The following is a 20748-nucleotide window of genomic DNA, read 5'->3' as shown; positions in this document are numbered from 1 at the left end:
TCATCACAATAAGAGATAGCATTTATAAAGCACTGAAGATTAGCAAAATGCTTTATACGTCTCCTTTGAGATCATAATAACAGTGTGAGATAGGTGCCAATTATTTTATCTATTATATTTAACAGATGAGAAGCTGAAGCTGAGCTGGGGTAAGGGACTTGGCCAGGGTCACTCCAGTACTGGAGGCTGGATTCCACTTGGGGTCCTTCTGATGCGAACCAGGATAATAGAATAGCCCCTAAGATCAAAAGATCTCAGGTCTAGGACTGGTAGGGACCTAGGAGGACATCTAGACCAACCCCCATTTTACAGATGAAGAAACTGGGGCCTAGGGACTTGCCCAAGGCCACACGGTGGGATTTGAACCCACTTTCGTTTCAGAATTTAAAACTGGCCCAACCTTAGGGTTAGGGTTAATTTGTTTCGGAAGATGTGGGACACATTCTCACCTTATTGAGTGAAATCCCCAGCACCTGAAAAATGTGTGCTGATTGAGTGATTTGTCTGAGGTTCGAATAAGATAATGGGCGTGGGATTGTAGATTTCATTTAACCCGAGAGGACACCCAGGGAAACCGACTGCAACACGCTCGGACTTTTGATGGAGAGGAGGGCACCGAGAGCTTGGCGGGCTGGGAGGGCGGAGGGAGAGGGGGACCTGGAAAGTCTGAGCCTTGAGCTGAGCCTTGAAGGAAGTAGGGAGTCTCCGAGAGAGGCAGAGGTGAGGAGGGAGAGCATTCTAGTCTGTTCCGTGTGTCCTCTGCTACTCAGATCCGTCTTTTTCCTGAGAGATCCCTGTACCCTAAGCTTCTGGAGGGCAGGGCCTAAATGCTGCAGCTCTGCTGTGGACCCAGGGCGCCCAGGCCAGCGCTCCATGCAGGTCCGCTGGGGCTTCTCGGTAACCCATCTGAGAGTTAGAGTCACTGAGCTGGGAGGGAAACCCCTGGGAAGGGGCCAGCCTGGCCGCCCCACCCGCTCGCCCTTTACTCGTTCCTAGCGCTTGCTGTCACATTCACACCCCCACCCACCTGGTCCTGGTTTGCTACCCGCAGCCACCGGCAGCTCCAAGTGCTTACCCCAGCCCGACTTCAGGGGAACTCCGGCTGAGAGGGACGCGGAGCGGGGACGGCCGGGGTCTGGGGACTGGGACTGCCCCAGAACTAGCGGCTCCTCAGGGCTTCCCCCCGAAAACGTCCGCGCTCTCCACTCCTGGGCTGAGGTAGAGGATCCCGGGCCGCGGAGAAGACAGAGCCGTGACTTTGGAGCGCGGACCTCCCGGGGTAAGTGCCTGCCACCGTGCCTTGAAAGGGAGGGGGGTCTGGGGGACCCCGATTTCTGCGGAGGAGCGGGCAAGCCCGGGAGAGTCGCGGCTCAGGCTCGCTTGTCAACCCGGGCGCTCCCCTGCTCTTTTGGAGTAAGTGTCTTTCTTTCTGCTCCGAGTTGATGATTTGGGGGGAGTTTATGTGATAGGAGTTCATAGATGAAGAAGGGAAAGAGGGGTTATTTTTTTTTTTTAGGAAAAAATATAGTAACTTAGGAATTGGGGGAAAAGGGAGTTGAGGGGAATTCGGAGTCAACTTTTGTCTAATAGATGCCCTTTCTGCTATTGTGGGGGTGGCTCCGTGGGGAAATGGGTTTTGCTTTTTTCTAGTAGGTTTCCATCCCCTGCCCCAGGTGGTGCTAGGATTCTTTGGGGTGGGGGCGAGTTTGGTCGGAAGACTAGACTGGGGCTTGGTACTGGCTAGGGTCGCCCCCATCACTGAACTAAGAAGCCTGGGAATTGGTGGGGGGAGGAGAGGGAGGGAGGGAGGAAGGAAGAAGTCGTGGGTTGTACAGGGAGAGTGAGGCGTGAAGAATGGCCAGAAGATGCCCATCCCACTACGGGCTTGGGCTTACTTTTGGAACTTTCAAAAACGTCGGGTTTGGGGAGTTTTTGTTTTTTGACAACAGGGAATGGAATCTATATAAGAAGTGAAAAGTTGGGATAATTCCTTATCATTTGGGGGGGGGTCTTAATTTTTTGTATGCTTAGACCCTTTTGGCTATCTGATAAAACCTATGCACCAGCTCCTCAGAATATTTTTAAATTATAAAATATAAAGGCTTGAAAAGAAAGCCAATTGTTTTGGGATAGTTATAAAAAAAAAAAATTTAAGTTCAGAGACCCCAATCTTTCTGTCAGCAAGTCAACTAGTTTTCTTAAAAGCCAGGCAGGCACTGTGCTGAGTGTTGGTTGACCCCAGGTTAAGGAACCCCTGATTAGAGCAATCTCAACCAAAAAGACTTTCCTCTGATATGACTAGATAATCAAACTAAACCAGTTGTTTATTTTACTTTAGGCTGTCTTCACAAATGTTTAACTATGGGAATGGATTTTTGGAACCCAATTTCACTTAGTGTTTCTCATGCACAGAGCATCTCTAACACTAGAGCTTTGGACATGAAAGACAGTGTTTTACAGAGGAAAGGACAATGAATTTGCACTTAGAGACCCTGGACCCAACCCCAACTTTGTCACTTACTAATTCGGTGACTTTGGGCAAGTACTTTGAGTTCCCTTGGTCTCTTTTTCTCATCTGTAAATTAAGGGATATTGACCACATGGCCTCTAAGGGCCCTTCGCACTGGTAATCTCTGTTCTTGCCTCTAAGAAGCAAACATATCTGATTCTCATTTCCCCAGTAGAAAGGAAACAATGCTTTTCATGGGCTGTCTTTGTCAGAAGCCACCTGAAAAGTCAATAAAATTTAAGATCTTTAAGAACTTCTTCCCCCTTCATCCTCAAATTCATTTAAACCCATGGAACATTATCACATGATTACCCTGCAGACAAAAAAAATGACATTGTCATTTCTAACACTTTTAAAAGACTGAAAGGGGTGTTTATGCTTTCTTACAGCCGTGTTCTCTTTATATGGTACTTTGGTGGGGATTTCAAAGGTTCCCATACAGTAATAACTGGTCTCTGACATTATTTACTTCTCAAGATCAGAAAATTGGCCAGCTAGAATTGGAGGGATCTGGAAGTTCAGCCAGTTCAGTCTCTTCATTTTGCAGGTAAATAAACACAAGCCCAGAAAAGGGGAAATAATTTGCTCAAAGTTGCATCAATAATAATAACAACTTGCCTTTATCTAGAGCATTAAGGTTAGCAAAATGCTTTATAAATATTACCTCATCCTATTCTCACAATAACCCTGGGAGCTAGGTGCTATTATTATCCTTATTTTACAAATAAGGAAAGGGGGACATAGGTTAAATGACTTGCCCAGGGTCACACAGCTAATGTCTAAGGCCAGACTTGAACTCAGGTCTTCCTGACATTCAATATTCTATCCACATTGCTACCTAGCTGCTCTTCCATGAATATTAAATAGCAGAAGTGGGATTTGAACCTAGGTCTTGGGACTCCAAGTCTAGTGCTGCTTCTACACCTTAATGAGACTTTTAGTCTTCACAATACTTAGCAACAGTTCATAAGTGCTTGCAGAGCCTCCACATGTATCCTGTTAGCTGTCTGAAGACAGTGCTTAGATCCAAAAGAAGATGTAATGAACCCTTCAGAGAATCAGAATAACTTGGGGAGATAGGACTTCAGCGGCCATATCATCCAACCCATACCCTCCAAAGAATCCCCACTACAGTTCACTGAACTCTAGTCTGGTTATCTAGCCTCCAAAGAGGGGCCACTCGTTGCCACTCTAGGCAGTCCATTCTACTTATGGAGCACCCACGTGCCAGGAAGATTTTTCCCTGATCCCAAGCTTCAGTTTGCCTCTTCAAACTCCCACCCCTTGTCCTTGGTTCTTCTAACAAGGGCCAAAGTAAATAACTGATCGGTTTTCCATATGACAGCCCTTTAAATGCTTGAGGACATGCCCCGCCTAAATCTTCTCTCATCCAGGGGAACCTTTCTAGGTCCTTCAACTACATCATGTGGAGGGGCTCCTTTCAGCCAGTCCCCTTTCCTTTTGGGGGTCTTGGGAGTATTATTAGCTAAATTTCTGATCTCTCCACTTATCTATCTGATAGATTCTGGACTAAGGAGAGGCAGCTGCCCAGGGCACGCCACAATTTGGAGTACAACCAAGAATGAATCTTAATATGAGTTTTATACAGGTATATTTTTAATGCCAGGAAATGTCCTGCTTTGTTCATTATTGGTGTTTATTTTGTGATGCCAAGTGAAATCCTGTGGGTGATAACCGATGGTGGTCACAGTTTTGGAAGTTTGCTGTTAATATAAAAATAACTTTGACGTAAGTTCAGGTACATTCACTGAGCACCTACAATGAGCCGAATGTGTGCTAGGCAATATGGGGCTTTAAGATGGGCTACCTGCCCTCCTGGAGTTTACACACTACTTGGAGGTGGAATGAGAGGGGAAAAAACACTTTTGGAGTTAAGTCTATACAAATGAGCACCAGTGGTTGGTATAGACAGAAGACTGGCCTGGGAAATCTCATGACTTGAGCATGACTCTCTGCTCCTCTGGAGCACAGTCTTCTCTTAAGTGGAAGAAAGGGATTTCATTAGATGATTTCTGGTTTCCTATCCAGTAGTGATTCAAGAAATGTGCAGCTAGGTAGCATAATGCATAGCATGCTAAACTTGGAGTCGGGAAGACCCCCAAATTCTACATCAAATGCTTGCTAGTTGTCTGGCCTGGGTCAACTCCCTTAACCCCTCAGCCTCGGTTCCCCCCTGCCCCATCCAGTCATTCCCAATTCAGGGTTTTTTCCAGAATCAAATGAGATGATACATAAAGTGCTTTGGAAACCGTAAACTGCTTTTATGAATGCATGTGCTATTATTAAACATAGGGTTGTAGGAGGTCTGAGTTGAAAGATAATTGTATCCTGGGATGATTAGGGAGCATGAGTTGGCCCTGGAGAGATGGCTAGGATTTTGGTTGGGCAGAGAATAGTGAAAGCACTCAGAGCTGGCAGAAATATTAGTTCCAAGTGACAGGAGGTGAATGGGGGAAGGAGGTTTGTGGGGAGAGTCGGGGTGTGCTGGCCAGCTTGGGAGCGCATCATTCAATTTTCAGTGTGAACATTTATACCTCGGAAATCGGCAGACTCTACAAACCTGGGCTTGGTCAGTTGTTTTCTCAATTGTCTAGGCTTAAGAAAATGATGGAGGAAAACATGAATAATATGGACTAAACTTACAAGTACCCTGGGTACCTTCTTCCCCTTCCCCCACCACAGCTGGTTGTGCCAGGTGCACTAACTCATGTGCAGAATGAATTCCAAGTCACAGATATTTACTAGCACACCTACCATGTGGAAAGAACTGTTGTTTGTTGGGAGTTCATGACACCTGGCAAAGCGTCAGATGAGATGAGGCTGAGAACTCCAGGGGAGTAATGTGATCAAATGGTTTCATTTAAAAAAAAATAAAGATTTAGTCATGCCTGTTCTTGGGAGATAAGTCATTTCTAAAAGTGCCTCCCTTCCCATCCCCTCCCTACCTTTACCCGTAAGCACAGAACTGTCTTTTAACAAAGAAAAGCAGTTAAATAAAAACAGCCCATACAGTGACACACGTGGGGGGAGGAAATTGAATTCAAAATCATTGAATCACAGGATTTTCAAGCTGGAAGGAAGCCATGGCACAAGCCCCCCCCCCCCCCCCACTCCCCATCCCTGTCTGGCATTCACCCTCTCCTTGTCTCTGTCTCAGAGTCCTCTTTGAAGATGCAACTTAGGCACCACTTCAACAGGGAGTTTTTCTGAGACCCTCCCCAAGTTCTGATGCCACTTTACATTTATTCACTTTGTGTGTGAATGTAAATATATATCTGTTTACACACATACACTTGGTATTTATGTTATCCAAGCACAGATATAACAATTGATGTCTTCCCCATTAGAATGTAAGCCCCTTGCAGGTAGGGATTATTTCATTGTATCTTTATGCCTGGGGAATAGTAGACACTTAGTAAATACTTATTGATTAATCCAGTTCGAGCCCTACCAAAAGGGAATGCCCACTAGAATCTGTCCTAAGCAGTCCTCCAGCCTTAGCTCCAAGATCTCTCCTGAGGGAAGCCATGAGAAGCGAGAGCTTTGACTGGGCTCCTGAATGAGGAAAGGAAAAATTCGCTCAGAGTGAAAGAGACTGGTCCAATCAACAGACCCAATTCTAGGAAAAGCTAACCTCTCAGGAGAGAAGGGATAGTCATATCTCAGCGGGCTGAGACACACTGAAAAGTTTCATTCGAGATCATAGCACTAGAGAAGAAAGGGCTTTTAGTGGCTGTGGTGAGCTCTTAAATGTTCGACAATAAACTCTGAGCAAGCCCATTCTAGCACACCCCTGATTAACCCCCCCCCAAGTCTAACTCATTTTACTGATAAGGAAACTGAGGCCTGGGGAGAGATGAGGTGACTTACCCAACACAGTTAATATTCCTTGTGCTGTGCTATATGTTGCCTCTCATGGTCACTCTTCTCCAGTCTAATCCTGATTTTCTCTAATATTTTGGTCAAGTTAAAGATTCTGACCTCTCCACCGCCCCAAGCCCCTTCTGTAGGCTGGAGATGGCCAATACTTACTTTACAGGGCTATGATTTAATTTAATAATTAAAGTATATACTGTACACCTTGGTGAAGTACTAAATAAATGCTATTTAAAGATAATTAAGATAAGCTGCTTAATTTAAGCATACTGAGGAAAAAGAGAACCCCTGAAAAGTGGTAGAAGCCCTCAGTAGTGGGGGTTTGTGGGTGAGACTAAAATGGAACTTGGGGGTTCTCGGTGAAAACACCTTGAGAAAGAGCAGCCATGATTAGAACCTTGGCTTTCCAATCCCTAGGGGACATTTTGCAGGTATCTGGAGAGCTATTGTGAATCCTCACAAAAGTCTCTAAACAAAATTCCTTTTAATAAGCTGGGTTTTTTAAAGGATGCTTTACTGTGCAGAGGGGTGGGGCTTGAGTGGGTATTGTAGCTGCCCATTGGTATAAAGAACTCCCATCAATCCATCATGGCAGGCACTGAGAAGTTCCCTGGCAGGGAAATAACCCATGCAAAGACATGGAGGTGGAAGATAGTGCCATGTGTAAGGAATGATGAGGCCAGTGTGACTGGACTAGAGGTTCATAAAGTGGAGTCATGTGTAATAAAGCAGTTGGAGCCAGATTGTGAAAGGCTTTAAATGATTTACTGACTCAAACAAAAGAGCCTTTCCAAGGAAGTCAGTGAAAGAAGAGGAAAACGAAAACCATGATTTCTCACTTCCCAGAACAATTCATGGCGTCTCTAGCTTCAGAACGTCACCATCGCATTAAGAGATCTGGAAGAAAACTTCCAGCGCATTGGGCGGATCGTCTCTGGAAGACTCTACCACATGACCTATGGAAACTTGGACAAGTTCTGTAACTTCCCTGAGCCTCAGTTTCCTCATTTTTAAATTAGGGTTTGCTCAAGACTCTTCCAGCCTTTTGATCCTATGACCCCTCTGGACCTCCGTTTTCCCTTCTATAAAATAAAGATTTGGACTCGACCTCTAAGATCCCATATAGCGGCCAGTCTCTGAAGGATAAGAATACTATATGTGGCTGGGTCAAGACACCAGTCTTCTATCAATGTACGTGCAGGACTGTAAGACGTGGACCATCATTTTCTTCCAAGAATTAAAGTGGAGGGTTGGGAAGGGACCTGCCAGGTGGGTGTGATCAGGTTACAGCATCTGGCACACCAGAATCATTGGGGGATACCAAACTCAGTTCAAGAAGAGGCAAGGATCTGGAAAGGAAAAGATGCAAAAATGAAGTCTAGTTTGTTGCCTATGGAGCAAACACTTCACAGAACACAGGGGGGAAAGGTGGGTAGCTCTAGAGGGGGAAGCTGGGGAGGATTCGGTTGAGAGGAAAGGGAATAAGGGATTATCAGTGGGAAGAGGAAAGCCAAAAATGGGGTTTGAACAATGGCATCCAAGAACTGAGAATCACTGGATTAAAGAGGAAATGAAACGCTGGGAGTTCATGTTAATCACTGAGAAATGAGTTCTTGGGGTGACTAGGTGGTGCAGTGAATAGAGCACTGGCCCTGGAGTCAAGGAGACCTGAGTTCAAATGCTGCCTTAGACACTTCACTTACTAGCCATGTGATCTTGGGCATGTCATTTAACCCCAATTGCCCTGCCCTCCCCCCTCCAAAAAGCAAAAAAAGAGAGGGAGAGAAATGAGTTCAGGTAGATGATTGTTGTCTATAGAGATTCAGCCTGCCAATAGAATTGTTTCAGGGCGTCAGTTAGCAGTAAGGATAGAGGGAAACAAGGCAACTTCTGTGCAGTTGTAGGTGCTGGCCTGAGAGTTTCCCACACCTTCATATAAGAACTAGTGGGAAAGAAAAAAGGAGCCTGAGCAGAAAGATAGGGGACAGAGGAGAGAAGTAACCGAGGAAGGGGTGGTGAGTAGGGGAGGGGAACTCGGTGAAGAGAGAGGAGGTGAGAAAAGGCAGTAAAGAGGGGAGAGAAGTCAAAATGAGAAAGACCTAGAAAAGGGGAGGAGGAGGAAGGGCAGTGAGGGAGAGAGGAAATATAGAAAGGGATGGGAAGTGAAGCAAGACAGGGACAGAAAAGCCAAAGGGGTAAAAGGATAGGAATGAAAGCCCTTTATGGAGTAATGAAAGCAAAAATGTTGAAGGTGGGGTGGGGAGTCATATGCTCCTGAAAGCCTAGAGAAAGTTCATCTCTCTTTAAGGTAGAGGAAGATGGAAAACAAGTAAAAGTGGGGGTGGGGAAGACAGTGGAGATCAAAAGAGACAAGACCAGGTGCTTCCCGTTGCTCTCCTCACTGAAGTTTTGCTTAGATCACTTTGTCTGCTCCCCTTCCCCCACCCTTCCTGGGGTTAGGAAAGTTAGGAAGAAAAGTAGATTTGGGGAGGAGGAAAATGAATTTTCTTTTGGATACAAAGAAAGGCCAAAGTAATGATGATTGAAGCCTTTGGAGCCTATGAGACTCCTGCAGGTTTGGAGAGAGAAGAGCACCAGGGCAGAGCCCATGAAGAGAGCAGATCAGAGATGGCGGTGTAGCAGATCAGACAGAGAGGATGGTGAGGCAGGTATGAGGAGATCCAGGGGAGAGGAGAGTGATCCAAGGTGCTGTAGAAAGGTCAAGAAGGCTAAAGACTGGGTGGAGTCAAGATGGCACAGTAGAAGCATGACCTCAGAGCAGCTCCGGCTTCCACCTTCCCCAATCAATGTAAAAAGGGGACTCTGAACAAACTTTGGAGCTGCGGAACCCACAAAATGACACAGAGAAGCTCAGCTCCCGCTGAGGACAGCCCAGCAGGCCGGCAGGAATCGGCCAGCACAGCACTCTAGGAGCTGAGCCCAGGCCGCTGTGAGCTGGGAGTTTTAGCCCCAGGGCGGGCCTGACCAGCCGACAGCTGTGGCCATTTCCAGAATTACCAACACATAGATGCACAGGACAAAGTGAGAGGTCAGTGCAGTCTTGACTTTGGGACCCAGTAAGTGGGAGTCCATGGCCTTTGCCTCTGGGGCAAGAAGCCACTGAGACACTGGCACAGCCAGTCAGTGCCACATGGCAGCTTCAGCTCCTGGCCTGCAGAGTGTAGGGGGACCAAGCAAACAGTCTGAGGGGTAATCGCTCTTGCTTTAACCTGCTTGGATCTGGATTGCAGTCTAGGGTGGAGGTTGTGTGTCCAGCTTGCCAGAGAGTGTGGAGGCCTCAGAGAGGGCACCCATCTAATACCTCCGGCAGCTGAGAAAATCCCAGCATTTGGGATGAAAGCTCCCCTGTTTGGTGGCAGAGTCCTACTGTGGCAAAAAGCCCAGGGGTCAAGTGACTGAGGGGCAACATGACCAGGCAAAGGAAACAAAGCAGGCAGAAGATTCCAACATTAGACTCCTATTTTGAGGACATAAAGGAGCAAAGCATGGAACAGGAAGAAGACAGGGAAGTCAGAACTCCTGCACCAAAAGCTTCAAAGGAAAATACCAGCTGGTTACAGGCCATAGAGGACCTTAAGAAGCAGATAAGAGAAGTGGAGGAAAAATTGGGAAGAGAAATGAGAAAAATGCAAGAAAATTATGAAATGAGAGTCAACAGCCTGACTGAGGAAAATAACACCTTAAAAAATAGACTAACTCAAATGGCAAAAGAGGCTCAAAAAGGCAATAAGGAGAAGAATGCCTTAAAAAGCCGAATTTGCCAGATGGAAAAAAAGAATCTCAAAAGCTCAATGAGGAGAATAATTGCTTCAAAATTAGATTGGAACAAATGGAAGCTAATGACTTTATGAGAAATCAATATGCTGTTAAACAGATCCAAACAAATGAAAGAATAGAAGGCAATGTGAAATATCTCATGGGAAAAACCACTGACCTGGAAAATAGATTCAGGAGAGATAATTTAAAAATTATTGGACTACCTGAAAGCCATGATCAAAGTAAGAACCTAGAAATCATCCTCCAGGAAGTTCTCAAAGAAAACTGCCCTGATGTTTTAGTACCAGAGGGCAAAATAGAGGTTGAAAGAATCTACCAGTCACCTCCTGAAAAAGACCCCAAAAAGAAAACTTCTAGGAATATTATAGCCAGGTTCTGGAATTCCCAGATTAAGGAGAAAATATTACAAGCAGCCAGGAAGAAACAATTTGAATATTGTGGAAACACAATCGGGACAACCCAGGATCTGGCAGTTTCTACACTGAGGGATAAAAGGGCTTGGAATATGATATTCTGGAGGTCAAAGGAGCTGGGATTAAAACCAAGAGTCACCTACCCAGCAAAACTGAGTATCATGTTTCAGGGGAAAATATGGTCATTCAGTGGAATAGAGGACTTTCAAGCATTCTTGATGAAAAAACCAGAGTTGAATAGAAAATTTGACATTCAGATACAAGAAGCAAGAGAAGCATGAGAAGGCAAACAGGGAAAAGAAATCATGAGGAACTTATCAAAGTTGAACCATTTACATTCCTACGTGGAAAAACAATAATTGAAACTGATGAAACTTTTGTCAGTATGAAAATAGTTGAAGGGAATAGAAATATATATATATATATATATGTCTATATATGAGGGTATATGGGCATATGAATATTGTGAATGTGTGTATATATGTTTACAGGTACATAGATAGAGGGCACAGGATCAATTTAACAGGAAGGGATGATACTTAACAGGTGAAATTAAGAGGTAAGAGAGGAATATAATGAGAGGAGATGGGGAGAGACAGAATGGAGTAAACTATCTCATAAAGAAGAAGGGAAAATGGTTACAGTGGAAGGGAAGAACAGGAAGGCAAAAGGGAATGGGTCCACCTTACTCTCATTGAATTTGGCTTGAGGAGGGAGCATTTGAAAAAAAAAAGTCTAAAGACTATGAATGGACAATTGGATTTGGCAAGTTGTTCATTACCCTTTCAGTTGGATGTTTGAATCAGGAGATTGCAAGGGATGGAGAAGTGAATGGGTCATGGGGTGTAGGCAATGGAAGAGAGGAGATTGGGATCCTGGAGTAAGGGGGCGGATGGGAGGGTCCACATCACAAGCCCCAATATATATGTATATACTTTTGTATATATACTTTTTGTCTGTCACCCTAAATGCCCCCTACAGAGAATCCACTGGGGTGCTGGGGGTTACCCCAGGTCTCTTGATATTTTGTGGTTACTAATGTACCCTCAACTCATAAAACCACAGCTGCAGTCAATATAAATTATGAGCTTAGAGAAGGGGTAGTGCCATGGGATGCAGCTTCTTAAAGTGGAGGAGAGCAGTGGATGAAGAGTGTTTTGTAAGCCATAAATGCCAGCAATTGTGTTCTTGTCTAGAAACTGAAATCAAGCTCCCTGGTCTACAAATTGCACCTTCTGTTTCCTTTTTTGGAAAATGAGGATGCGTGCTCTTCTCCAATCTGTGGTCTGCCTCCTGCTTTCCATGAGCTTCCAATATAATTTGCAGTGCTTCAGGCCTTGGCTGTGCTGGATGTCTTCTCTTCATTAAAGGCAGTGACGACCTTCCTAGTCTGGAGTATCACCTCTGTTGGTCAGCTCCCTTCTGTCATTCTTCTCGGCGAAGAGAACAAAGCAAAGTTAGAATTGAGCAGCTCCCCCTCCTCTCTGTGGTCTCTGGGATTCCTCCAGCTCTGGACCCAGAGGGCAGGATCTGGATCCAGCAGGAGGATTGTTTGGTTGTTGAAGGAATGAATTTACACGATTGCATCCATGCCAATGCCTGAGGGCATGTGTTTGCCAGGGAGCCGGCCAGGATCATGAGCACAGCTTGTGGGAATATGGCTTGATTTGTATAGGTTTCTCAGCAACATAGCTTACCACAGTCCTGGGGTACAGAAATAGAAGAGTGGGAGCTAGGACCCGGGAAAATGTGGAGAACTCCTATTGAAAAGCCATGTGGCATAGTAACATGTATGCAGGCATACATATACATATGTCTTTAAGGTTTTCAAATTGCCTCATATACTTTTATATTGTGTGAGTCCCACAACAACCAGAGCGTGAGGGAGGGACAGATAGATTCTATTGTCATCACCATTTCACTATTGAGGAAACTGAAGCTGAGAGACTCTGTCATTGCCACATAGCTACCAAATGTCTGAGGTCACATTTGAACTCAGGTCTTCCTGATTCCAAGTCCAACATGTCACCTACCATTCCACCAGCATAATGTTCTAGACTTGGAGTCAGGAAGACCCAGTTTGAATTTTAGCCCCAGACCCCTTCTTCACTGGGTTAGTCATTTGAGCTCTTTGAACGTCATTCTCTTATCTGTGAACTGGGATCATAATACTGTACTATTTTTTGAGGGGTGATTTTAAGGCAAGCACCTAGAAAATCTTGAGTTGCTATTATATAGCACCATGGGCCTTAGGTAAATAGTCTGTAATAGTCAATCAACAAATATTAAGGGACTGTGTAATTATTTATCAAAACGCCTTCCCTTTGCATGTAATTATTTGGGTAAAATCTTTCTTTTGTAGGTAATTATTTACATGTTGTCCCTGTGAGAATGTAAGCTTCTTGAGGGCAGGAGCTGTTTCATTTCTGTCTGTGTATCATCAGTACCTAGTTTATAGTAAGCCCTAAAATCAAATGTTTGATCAAGTGTTCTACAGTAGTTTCAAAAGCCCTTTCCTCAGGACAACCCAGGGAGGTAAGGAATCTATACATGTGACATTGTCCGTATTTCATAGATAAATAGACTCAGGCCCAGAAAGTTCAAAGCAGGAAAAATTACATCACAGCAGAAAAAAATGCATTAATCTGTTAAGGACGAGATGAGCACAGTGCTCAGCAGTGTCTAGGATGCTTCCAGGATCACAAGAAGGGCTTCTTACAGTCCCCACGAGCAGGCTTCAGGCCCGGCAGAGGCAAGAAAGATGCCCCTCTTCTGAGCAGGGCCAGGGAGCCCCTGCCTGGAAAGCATCTGAGTGCTGCCTTCCCTTTAAAGCTCTGGCCCACAGAGTGGTGGTACAGCCACCAGACAGGTTTGGTGTGGTCTCTTTAAGGCCAGTTGCATGAAGGATGTTTTCAGCTGTTAGGAAGTTTCACGTTATTAGAAAATGCCCCTAAGCTCTCTGAACTTCTCAGGAGGAAGCTGTGTCTGTAATGGCCTGAGGCAGTTTCAGACACAAGTAAAGAGAAACCTCATCTTTTCTCTGCTCGGCAGGGACGCCTTTCATTTTCTCCTGAGGCAGCTTCAGGGAGTGGATTTTAAGATAGGACAAGGAGGAAGTAAGAGGAGGACAGATGGAAAAATTCGGGGCTGGGAGTAGAGACCTGGTTTGTGTTGCCACTAATGACCTGGGCGATGTCATTGGGCACATGGCTTGACGTTGGTAAGCTGTATCTGTAAAATGGGGGTATGGATCCCTGCCCTACCTACCTCACAAGCTTTGGGGAGGAAATTATTTCATAAATTATTTACTACAGGTAGGAACCTGTTCCAGTTTTCTCATTCATAAAATGAGGGGCTGGTTTCTGAGGATCCTTTCTGCTTTATATTTAAGGTCTATTGTCCTGAACCATAAAGTACTATAAAATGAGAGTTATTTATACTGCACGTTTTTGTAGACCAAATGTGTTAACATATGTAAAGCAATTTGCAAACCTTAAACCCCTCTATAAACGTGAATGTCGTTACTATTATTACAGAATTGTATCAGTATTTCCACCTGTATGGTGGCATTAAAATTTCATTATTTGAAATTTAATCTTGAATCAGAAATATAAATAAGACTGAATCCCAATCATATTTATGTAAAATATGTTCAACACATAAATATGTCAATAGAGATAAATATATGGTTATAAAATACATGCACTTGTTCATATATGTATGTACAAAATATGATATATCTATAAATGTTGATAAAGATATAAAATATGATACATTTGTTCACATAGATATATATTTGTGTACGTACGCATTTATCTATGCACACACATCTTTTGATAGGACAAAGCAATAGCAATAACATGGTATCCCTTGACCGTGGCAAAAAAACTGAGAGGTAAGGTGTTACCTAATCACAATTGAAATTTATGTAATGCCTTAAAGCATTTTCCATTTACTTGGTCTTGTTTCTATGCATTAGGGAAGGCCATGGCCTGATGGGTAGAAGGTTCATCTTACAGTTGGAAAGACCTGTGTTCAAGTCTTGCCTGACATACATAGGCTGACTCTGAGCAACTCCTCCAAGTGAGAAATAGAAACTACAATAACAACTTGGAAAGATTTCTCTATTGTTAATAATCCAAAACAGAAATTGTAGCAGCTCCGAGGTGTGCCTTGGTCCTTCAAACTGGAACATATCTGCATTGTCTAGCACATACCATTGGTTACATCTTTTCCTATAACTTTCAAAGGAGTTGAACGAAGCGGTAGCTCCCCTGGCAAGTGACCAGCAGACCTGCTTTCCCTTCTCCTTCTCAACATGCATTTTTATATCTTAGCCAATTTGACCGGATGAAAATCTCTCAGACTTGTTTGGATTTACATTTCTCTGATTGTTAATGATTGGGAAATCTTTTTTTCAAAATATCAATTGATAAGTTTGAGAGAGCAGGCAGGAACCTCTCCTGTTCTGATCAGATTTTAATATTTCTACTTCTGCTCTAAAATTAAATTAGAAACCATAATTATTTTAAAATTCTGCATAAGGTAGAAAATAAATACTTTTCTTAACTTTTTTGAGGGGAGGATTTGGGGAACCCCTGGAGACAATTGGCAACTTTAGAACTGCATTTAAATCACTTTCTAGAGTGAAATGATTCTATATGTTTTGGCCCGTGTAGGTGAACTTATCTCTGCTTCTCAGTTTCCCTACCTGTAAGATCTTCTGGAATTGGACTTGACTGCCAAGGTCCCTTCCAACTTTAAATCTGCAGCCCTAGGAATGTTCCTCCTAAAAACTTTCATGGTTTTGTTTTATGCATTTGTCCTTTCGTTGGGCTTTCCAAAGGGATTGCTTTTCAGTGAGTTTTGACATGTCCTGAATGTCCTGTTGTTATAATTTTCCATTTAGGATGCATTTTACCAACAAACGGGTCAGTTCCTACCTGCAGGGCTGTAAGAACACAAACACCTGCTGATGGTGTGAGCTTTGCTGCTCTCGGTGAAGGGAGGGTGATGGGAGGTCGTGGAATAATGAACAAGGCAGCCTTGCCCCTTCACAGGAGAGATGAGACGTACATGGAGGCTAAATAGCAGTTGTGCCAAGTGTTTGGCAACATGGGAGTTGGGAGGGAACCCTCCCAGCTCAGGCACCCACCTTCTTTGTTCTCACGTTCCACGTTCTGATGTCCCTCCCAGTTTTTCATGCTGGCTTCTAACGGCCCTTCCCTGCTCTCATGGTACATGTTCCAGTGTTCTCTCTGTTGCTCAGACTGTGTTCTAACATTCCATGTTCTAAGGTCTGTTCCAACTCTAGTGTTCTACATTCTAAGGTTTCGTCTGGAGCAAACATTCTATGGTGTAAAGTACTTCCGGGGTTCTAGAGTCCTGTCTAGCTCTCCCAGTTTGTGTTCTTGGGTGTTTTAGTCTGTGTTCTAATGTTCTAACCCTAACCCTTCAGAAGTCCCTTCTATAACAGTCTATGTTCTAAGGCATCTTACTCCTAGTATATTTAAAGGTACGCTCCGGTTGAAGCATCCTGTGCTCTCTCAGGTTCTAAGGATTTTTCTAGGTCTCACATTCTATAATCTAATAAGCTACATTGAGAAATCTTTGCCACTTTCTCTGAGCGCCATCTCAGGAGGGATTGAGTTCCCGGTCATTGGAAGTCTTCAAGCAAAGGCTAGATGACCCCTCCTCTTGTATGTTATGGAGGGAACTCTTGTACAAATCTGAGATGGGTTCGATGGCCACTGAGGTCCCTTTTGTCTCAAATTTTGTGATTCTCTCTTTAAGAGCTTCTGAGGCACAATCCAGTTTTTAAAAAATATCCAACAAAATTTGGTGAATGGGGGAAAAAGTCTTTTTAACTGTCTGAAATTATCTTAGGTTGCTGAATTTGGGGGATCTGCATAAAATGCAACTACTTATCTTTTTAAATTATATGCAGATGTTTACTTTTCTGAAGGTCTAAATGGAATTTATTGATTATTTTGGTTGTTTTGTTTTCACAAGGGGGAAAAAGAAAACTTGAGATCACCTTCAGGAATCGTGTACCTTTCATGGCATATGCGGCTGGAGTTTATTCAGTGACCCTCATTTTTTTCATCACATGGCTATTAATGAAGGCAGAAATAGGTAAGGATAATATGTAAAATAACCAGAGATTCCTTGGTCTGAGTTATGATTTGCTGATTAAATATGTTTCTTAGTACTGTTCATTTTTTTTTTGCTCCTTTGCATTTAATCTCTAGTCATCTGAATGGATTCATTGTATTATCTATCTCTGTCTGTGACTGTGTATGACAAGCCCCTTCTTAATTCTGTGCCATAGCCCTATGGTGGTAAAGAACCCAACAAGAAAGATACCACCCAAGATGAGGAATTGTTAAAGGTTGTATTTTGTAATAACTGAGTCACAGAATCTGAGTTGTTGGAAGGAAACACAAGGGCCACCTGAGAGCCTCTTTCTATACCACACCTCACACCTTCTCAGGCAGTCCTTTCAGAAAGTTTCATTCTGAACTCACCTCCCACCCTCTGCTTCTAGCTGGTTTTCTGGGGTTGAGCACAACAAAGTTAATTTCTCTTTCATGTTATAAGCCTTCAAATACTTGTCCATCAGGTAACCAGAGTCATAGTAGATGGAGTTCTTGAAATCGAATTCAAATTAGCTTCAGACACTTAACAAGCTACACAACCCTGAGTCAGTCACTTGACCTTTTCAGCCCCAATGTTCACATCTATGAAATGGGGATAATAACAGCCCCTTCCTCACTGGGTTGTTGTGAGGATTCAGTAAGATAATATATGAATTATATTTTGTTATGTCTATCATATATTACATGTATAATATCTAATATGTATATATGTGTATTTTGAAAACCTTAAAGCCATATGTAAGGTGATGATTAAAAAATTCTGAGAGACATAGTTTCTGGGTAATTTAATCATTTTATTAATAAAACCAGCATGTTTATTAATAAAATGATGGTCATCTGGCAGTCTCTCTTAGACCAAAGATCTGTCATGGTGGTGGGCTCATAGTTTATATGCCCTTGAAAGTGCAGCCATCCTGAACAGTGGAGATGAACTTTGGCTAACAACTAATGAACAAAGGAATATTACAATGAGTGACTAGGTTATAGTACAATGAGGGTCTTCGGGTTACATGACTTGGATTACCCAAATCTTGGTCAAAGAGACATCAATTTCCATATCACCCATCTGACAAAACGGAGAACGAACACTTGCCAGACCTGTCTGAGCAGACACAATGAGGGGGAATACATCCGTTAAGCCACAGTTAGGATTTCTTTTACTCTCTGATGAGATCTTGGCCTGGCTAAATCTTTAAGAGAGATTTCCCACTCTGATTGGCTTCTGGATGAGGAAGCAGAAAGGGGGAAAATATTCGCTATAATATAATTGGTTATTAAATAAAAGAGAGAGAAATGCTCATTTCTCACAGTGATTGTGAGTTAGTATTTAGTGCTTGCTACGGATACAAAGAAAGGCGAATAATCCCTGCCCTCAAGAAGCTTACATTCTAAAGTAAGATCGTATAGATCTTATCTAGAAATGGAAAGTAGGCTCATGGGGAGGAGGAATCCAGGGAAGCTGGGCTAGCTTGTCCTTCCTAAAGAGGTGTGATCCTACACTGATGCTTCTTCCATCTCAGTATGGATAGAAACCAGTTCTTGAAGGTTCTGAACTGTCCTCCCAGCTGGAAAAACTTGGCCGGAAGACAGACTGTACCTATTGTCAGAGGACCCAACTTTGGGGTACAGAGTTTGGGGAGAAGTAACTGATCTCTAGAGAGCTGGCCACCTGGGGATAATCATTTTTTTTTGGCCACAGCACTTCCTGAAGACTGGCTACCAAAGTGGGAGGTGGGGGAGGGGGGAGAAGTAGTCTTACCAATAAAATCACATCCTTACTGTGAATGAGGATAACTGACAGTCTGTCTTTGAGTGAATTCAGCTATGCTGAGGAAAGGATGATGGGTACTTTGCTTGTCTTGAGGGATCTCCGTGGTTCTGAGCAAGCTGGTAGGTTCTCTAACCTATCAGGACAGGCAGTGTAATGGTTTAAAAAATATAGAAATGAGAAATATTTTTTTCATTGTCCTCTTTCTCCCCTCACCCCCATAGCCAATTTGTTGCCCATGCCCATCAATTTTACATTTGCAATGTTTCTTGCCTTTGCCCCTTCTTTCCTCTGACTTTGCCACCCCTCTGATGCAGACCCTTCACCTCATACCTTGACTATTGCAAGAACTGCTAACAGGTCTGCCTGCCTCAAGTCTCTTCGCCCCCCCCCCCAGTCTAGTCTTCATTCAACCACCAAAGTACTTTTCCTGAAACAGAAGTCAGATCATGTTACCCCGCTATGAGATAAACTCTGATGGATCCCTATCTCCAGGAGCCAGTAAGAATGTTCAGGCTTTTAAAACCCTTTCCTACCTTTCTGGGTTTTTTATTCTCACTTTTGCCCCCACTTCCCCACACATTCTCTGCAGTCTAGCAATGTCAACCCCCAGCTGCCCCTCAGACAAGATGTTCTACCTCCCAACTCTATTTTCACTGGCTGTCCCTCATGCCCAGAACTCCCCCCTCTTTACCACCAGCTGGCTTCTTTCCAACTAAAATTCCACCCACTAGAAGCCCTCCATTAGTGACAGTGCCTTCCCTCCATTGATTATCTCCAATTTACCTGTGTATATCGACTGTTGGAAAAGTCTTAGTGCCGGTAAGACTTTAAACTGCCCTGAGACTTCTGGGACAGCCGTTATCTAGTTTGTACACAGCTGTCTGCATGTTGTGTATCATGCTAGGCTGTGAACTCCTTCAGACCAGGTACTATCTTTTGTCCTTCTTTGTATTGCCAGAACTTGGCATGGTGCCTAGGACATAGTGGTGCTTAAATGTTGGTTGACTTGACTTCTCCCCTCAATTACTTCTTGTTTATGAGAAATAGACTGTGTGTTTGATAAAAAGAACTGGGCTCAGAACCACACAGACTTGTATTCTAGCCCAGCCTCTGAACCATACTGGTGGTGTGATCCTGGCCAAGAAACTTCTTTGCTTAATATTCTAGGAAGCTTTCTAAATATAGAAGAGGTGCCTCCCTGCTTTGGTAGCGGGAGTTTCCTTACCTGAGATCACTGTTTGCCAATGAAATCCCAGGTTCTCTTTCTTTGTATGGAGCTCGTGTCCATTTACATGTTGTTCCCCATGGAATCGAAGCTCTTTGAGGGCAGAGATGGTGTTTGCCATCACTGAGGACAGTTCTTGCCAGTAAAAGGCATATAATGCCAGCTTACTGACTGATCACTGAATTAAAGAAAACCATCTCCTCAGTCATCCCTTTGCTCAGTTCTCTTCCTTGGACACAGAGGAAATTTCTAGAAGATTCTGGATTTTTAATGCCTACTTGTTTAACTCTTCTATTTCTTCCTGTTTGTGTTGTGTGATATCACTCACACAGATCAAAGCAACCTTATAAAATGTAAACAATGAATCTCTCCAGCGTAAGCATTGCATGGAATCTCAAAATGTAGAATCTAAAGTTATGATCATAATTTTGAATTTTATAATCCTCTCTTTTCACCACCAAGAGAATGATACCCATAATAGTTTCCCTAGATTTTAGCAAATCAATTGACAAAGTGTTGTCTTATGAGCAAGATGGAGAGATGGGGCTAGACTGTAGTAGAGTTACGTAGATTTGAAATTGGGAGAATGCCCAGGTCAGAATGGTCTGGAATAGTGTGTCATCTTGAATAGGAATCTCTATTAGAGTGCCTCAGTGATCTGTCTTTAGTTCAGTGCTACTTGACACTTTTTTTATTAGTGTCTTGGGGCAGCAAGGTGGCACAATGGATAGAGGACCAATCCTGGAGTCAGGAGGATCTGAGTTCAAATCCAGACTCAGATATTTACTAGCTGTGTGATTCTGGGCAAGTCACTTAACCCTGTTTGCCTCAGTTTCCTCATGTGTAAAATGAGCTGGAAAGGGAAATGGCAAACCACTCCAGTATCTTTGCCAAGAAAATCCCAAAAGGGATCACAGAGTTGGGCATGACTAAACTCAACAACATCAGTGTCTTAAATAAAGGGTTTGATGGAATTT

At 43.5% G+C, this 20748-nt stretch overlaps 1 protein-coding gene across 1 annotated transcript in view; it reads left to right on the top strand.

The window, feature by feature from the left end:
• The first annotated feature begins 1033 nt into the window (after positions 1–1033).
• Positions 1034–20748, top strand: part of LOC138164878 (interleukin-12 receptor subunit beta-2-like) — an 83317-nt gene continuing 63602 nt past the window's right edge. The window contains exons 1-2 of the mRNA XM_069092812.1: positions 1034–1279; positions 16630–16752. Coding sequence (XP_068948913.1) covers positions 16677–16752 — 76 coding nt within the window. The 5' untranslated portion in view covers positions 1034–1279; positions 16630–16676. The remainder of the gene's footprint in view (positions 1280–16629; positions 16753–20748) is intronic.

This window comes from Petaurus breviceps, unplaced genomic scaffold, assembly GCF_028583685.1.
Source record: "Petaurus breviceps papuanus isolate PSGF00001 unplaced genomic scaffold, PetGlider_PUasm1.0 207, whole genome shotgun sequence".
Lineage (NCBI taxonomy): Eukaryota > Metazoa > Chordata > Mammalia > Diprotodontia > Petauridae > Petaurus > Petaurus breviceps.
This window is presented reverse-complemented; position numbering and strand designations above follow the sequence as displayed.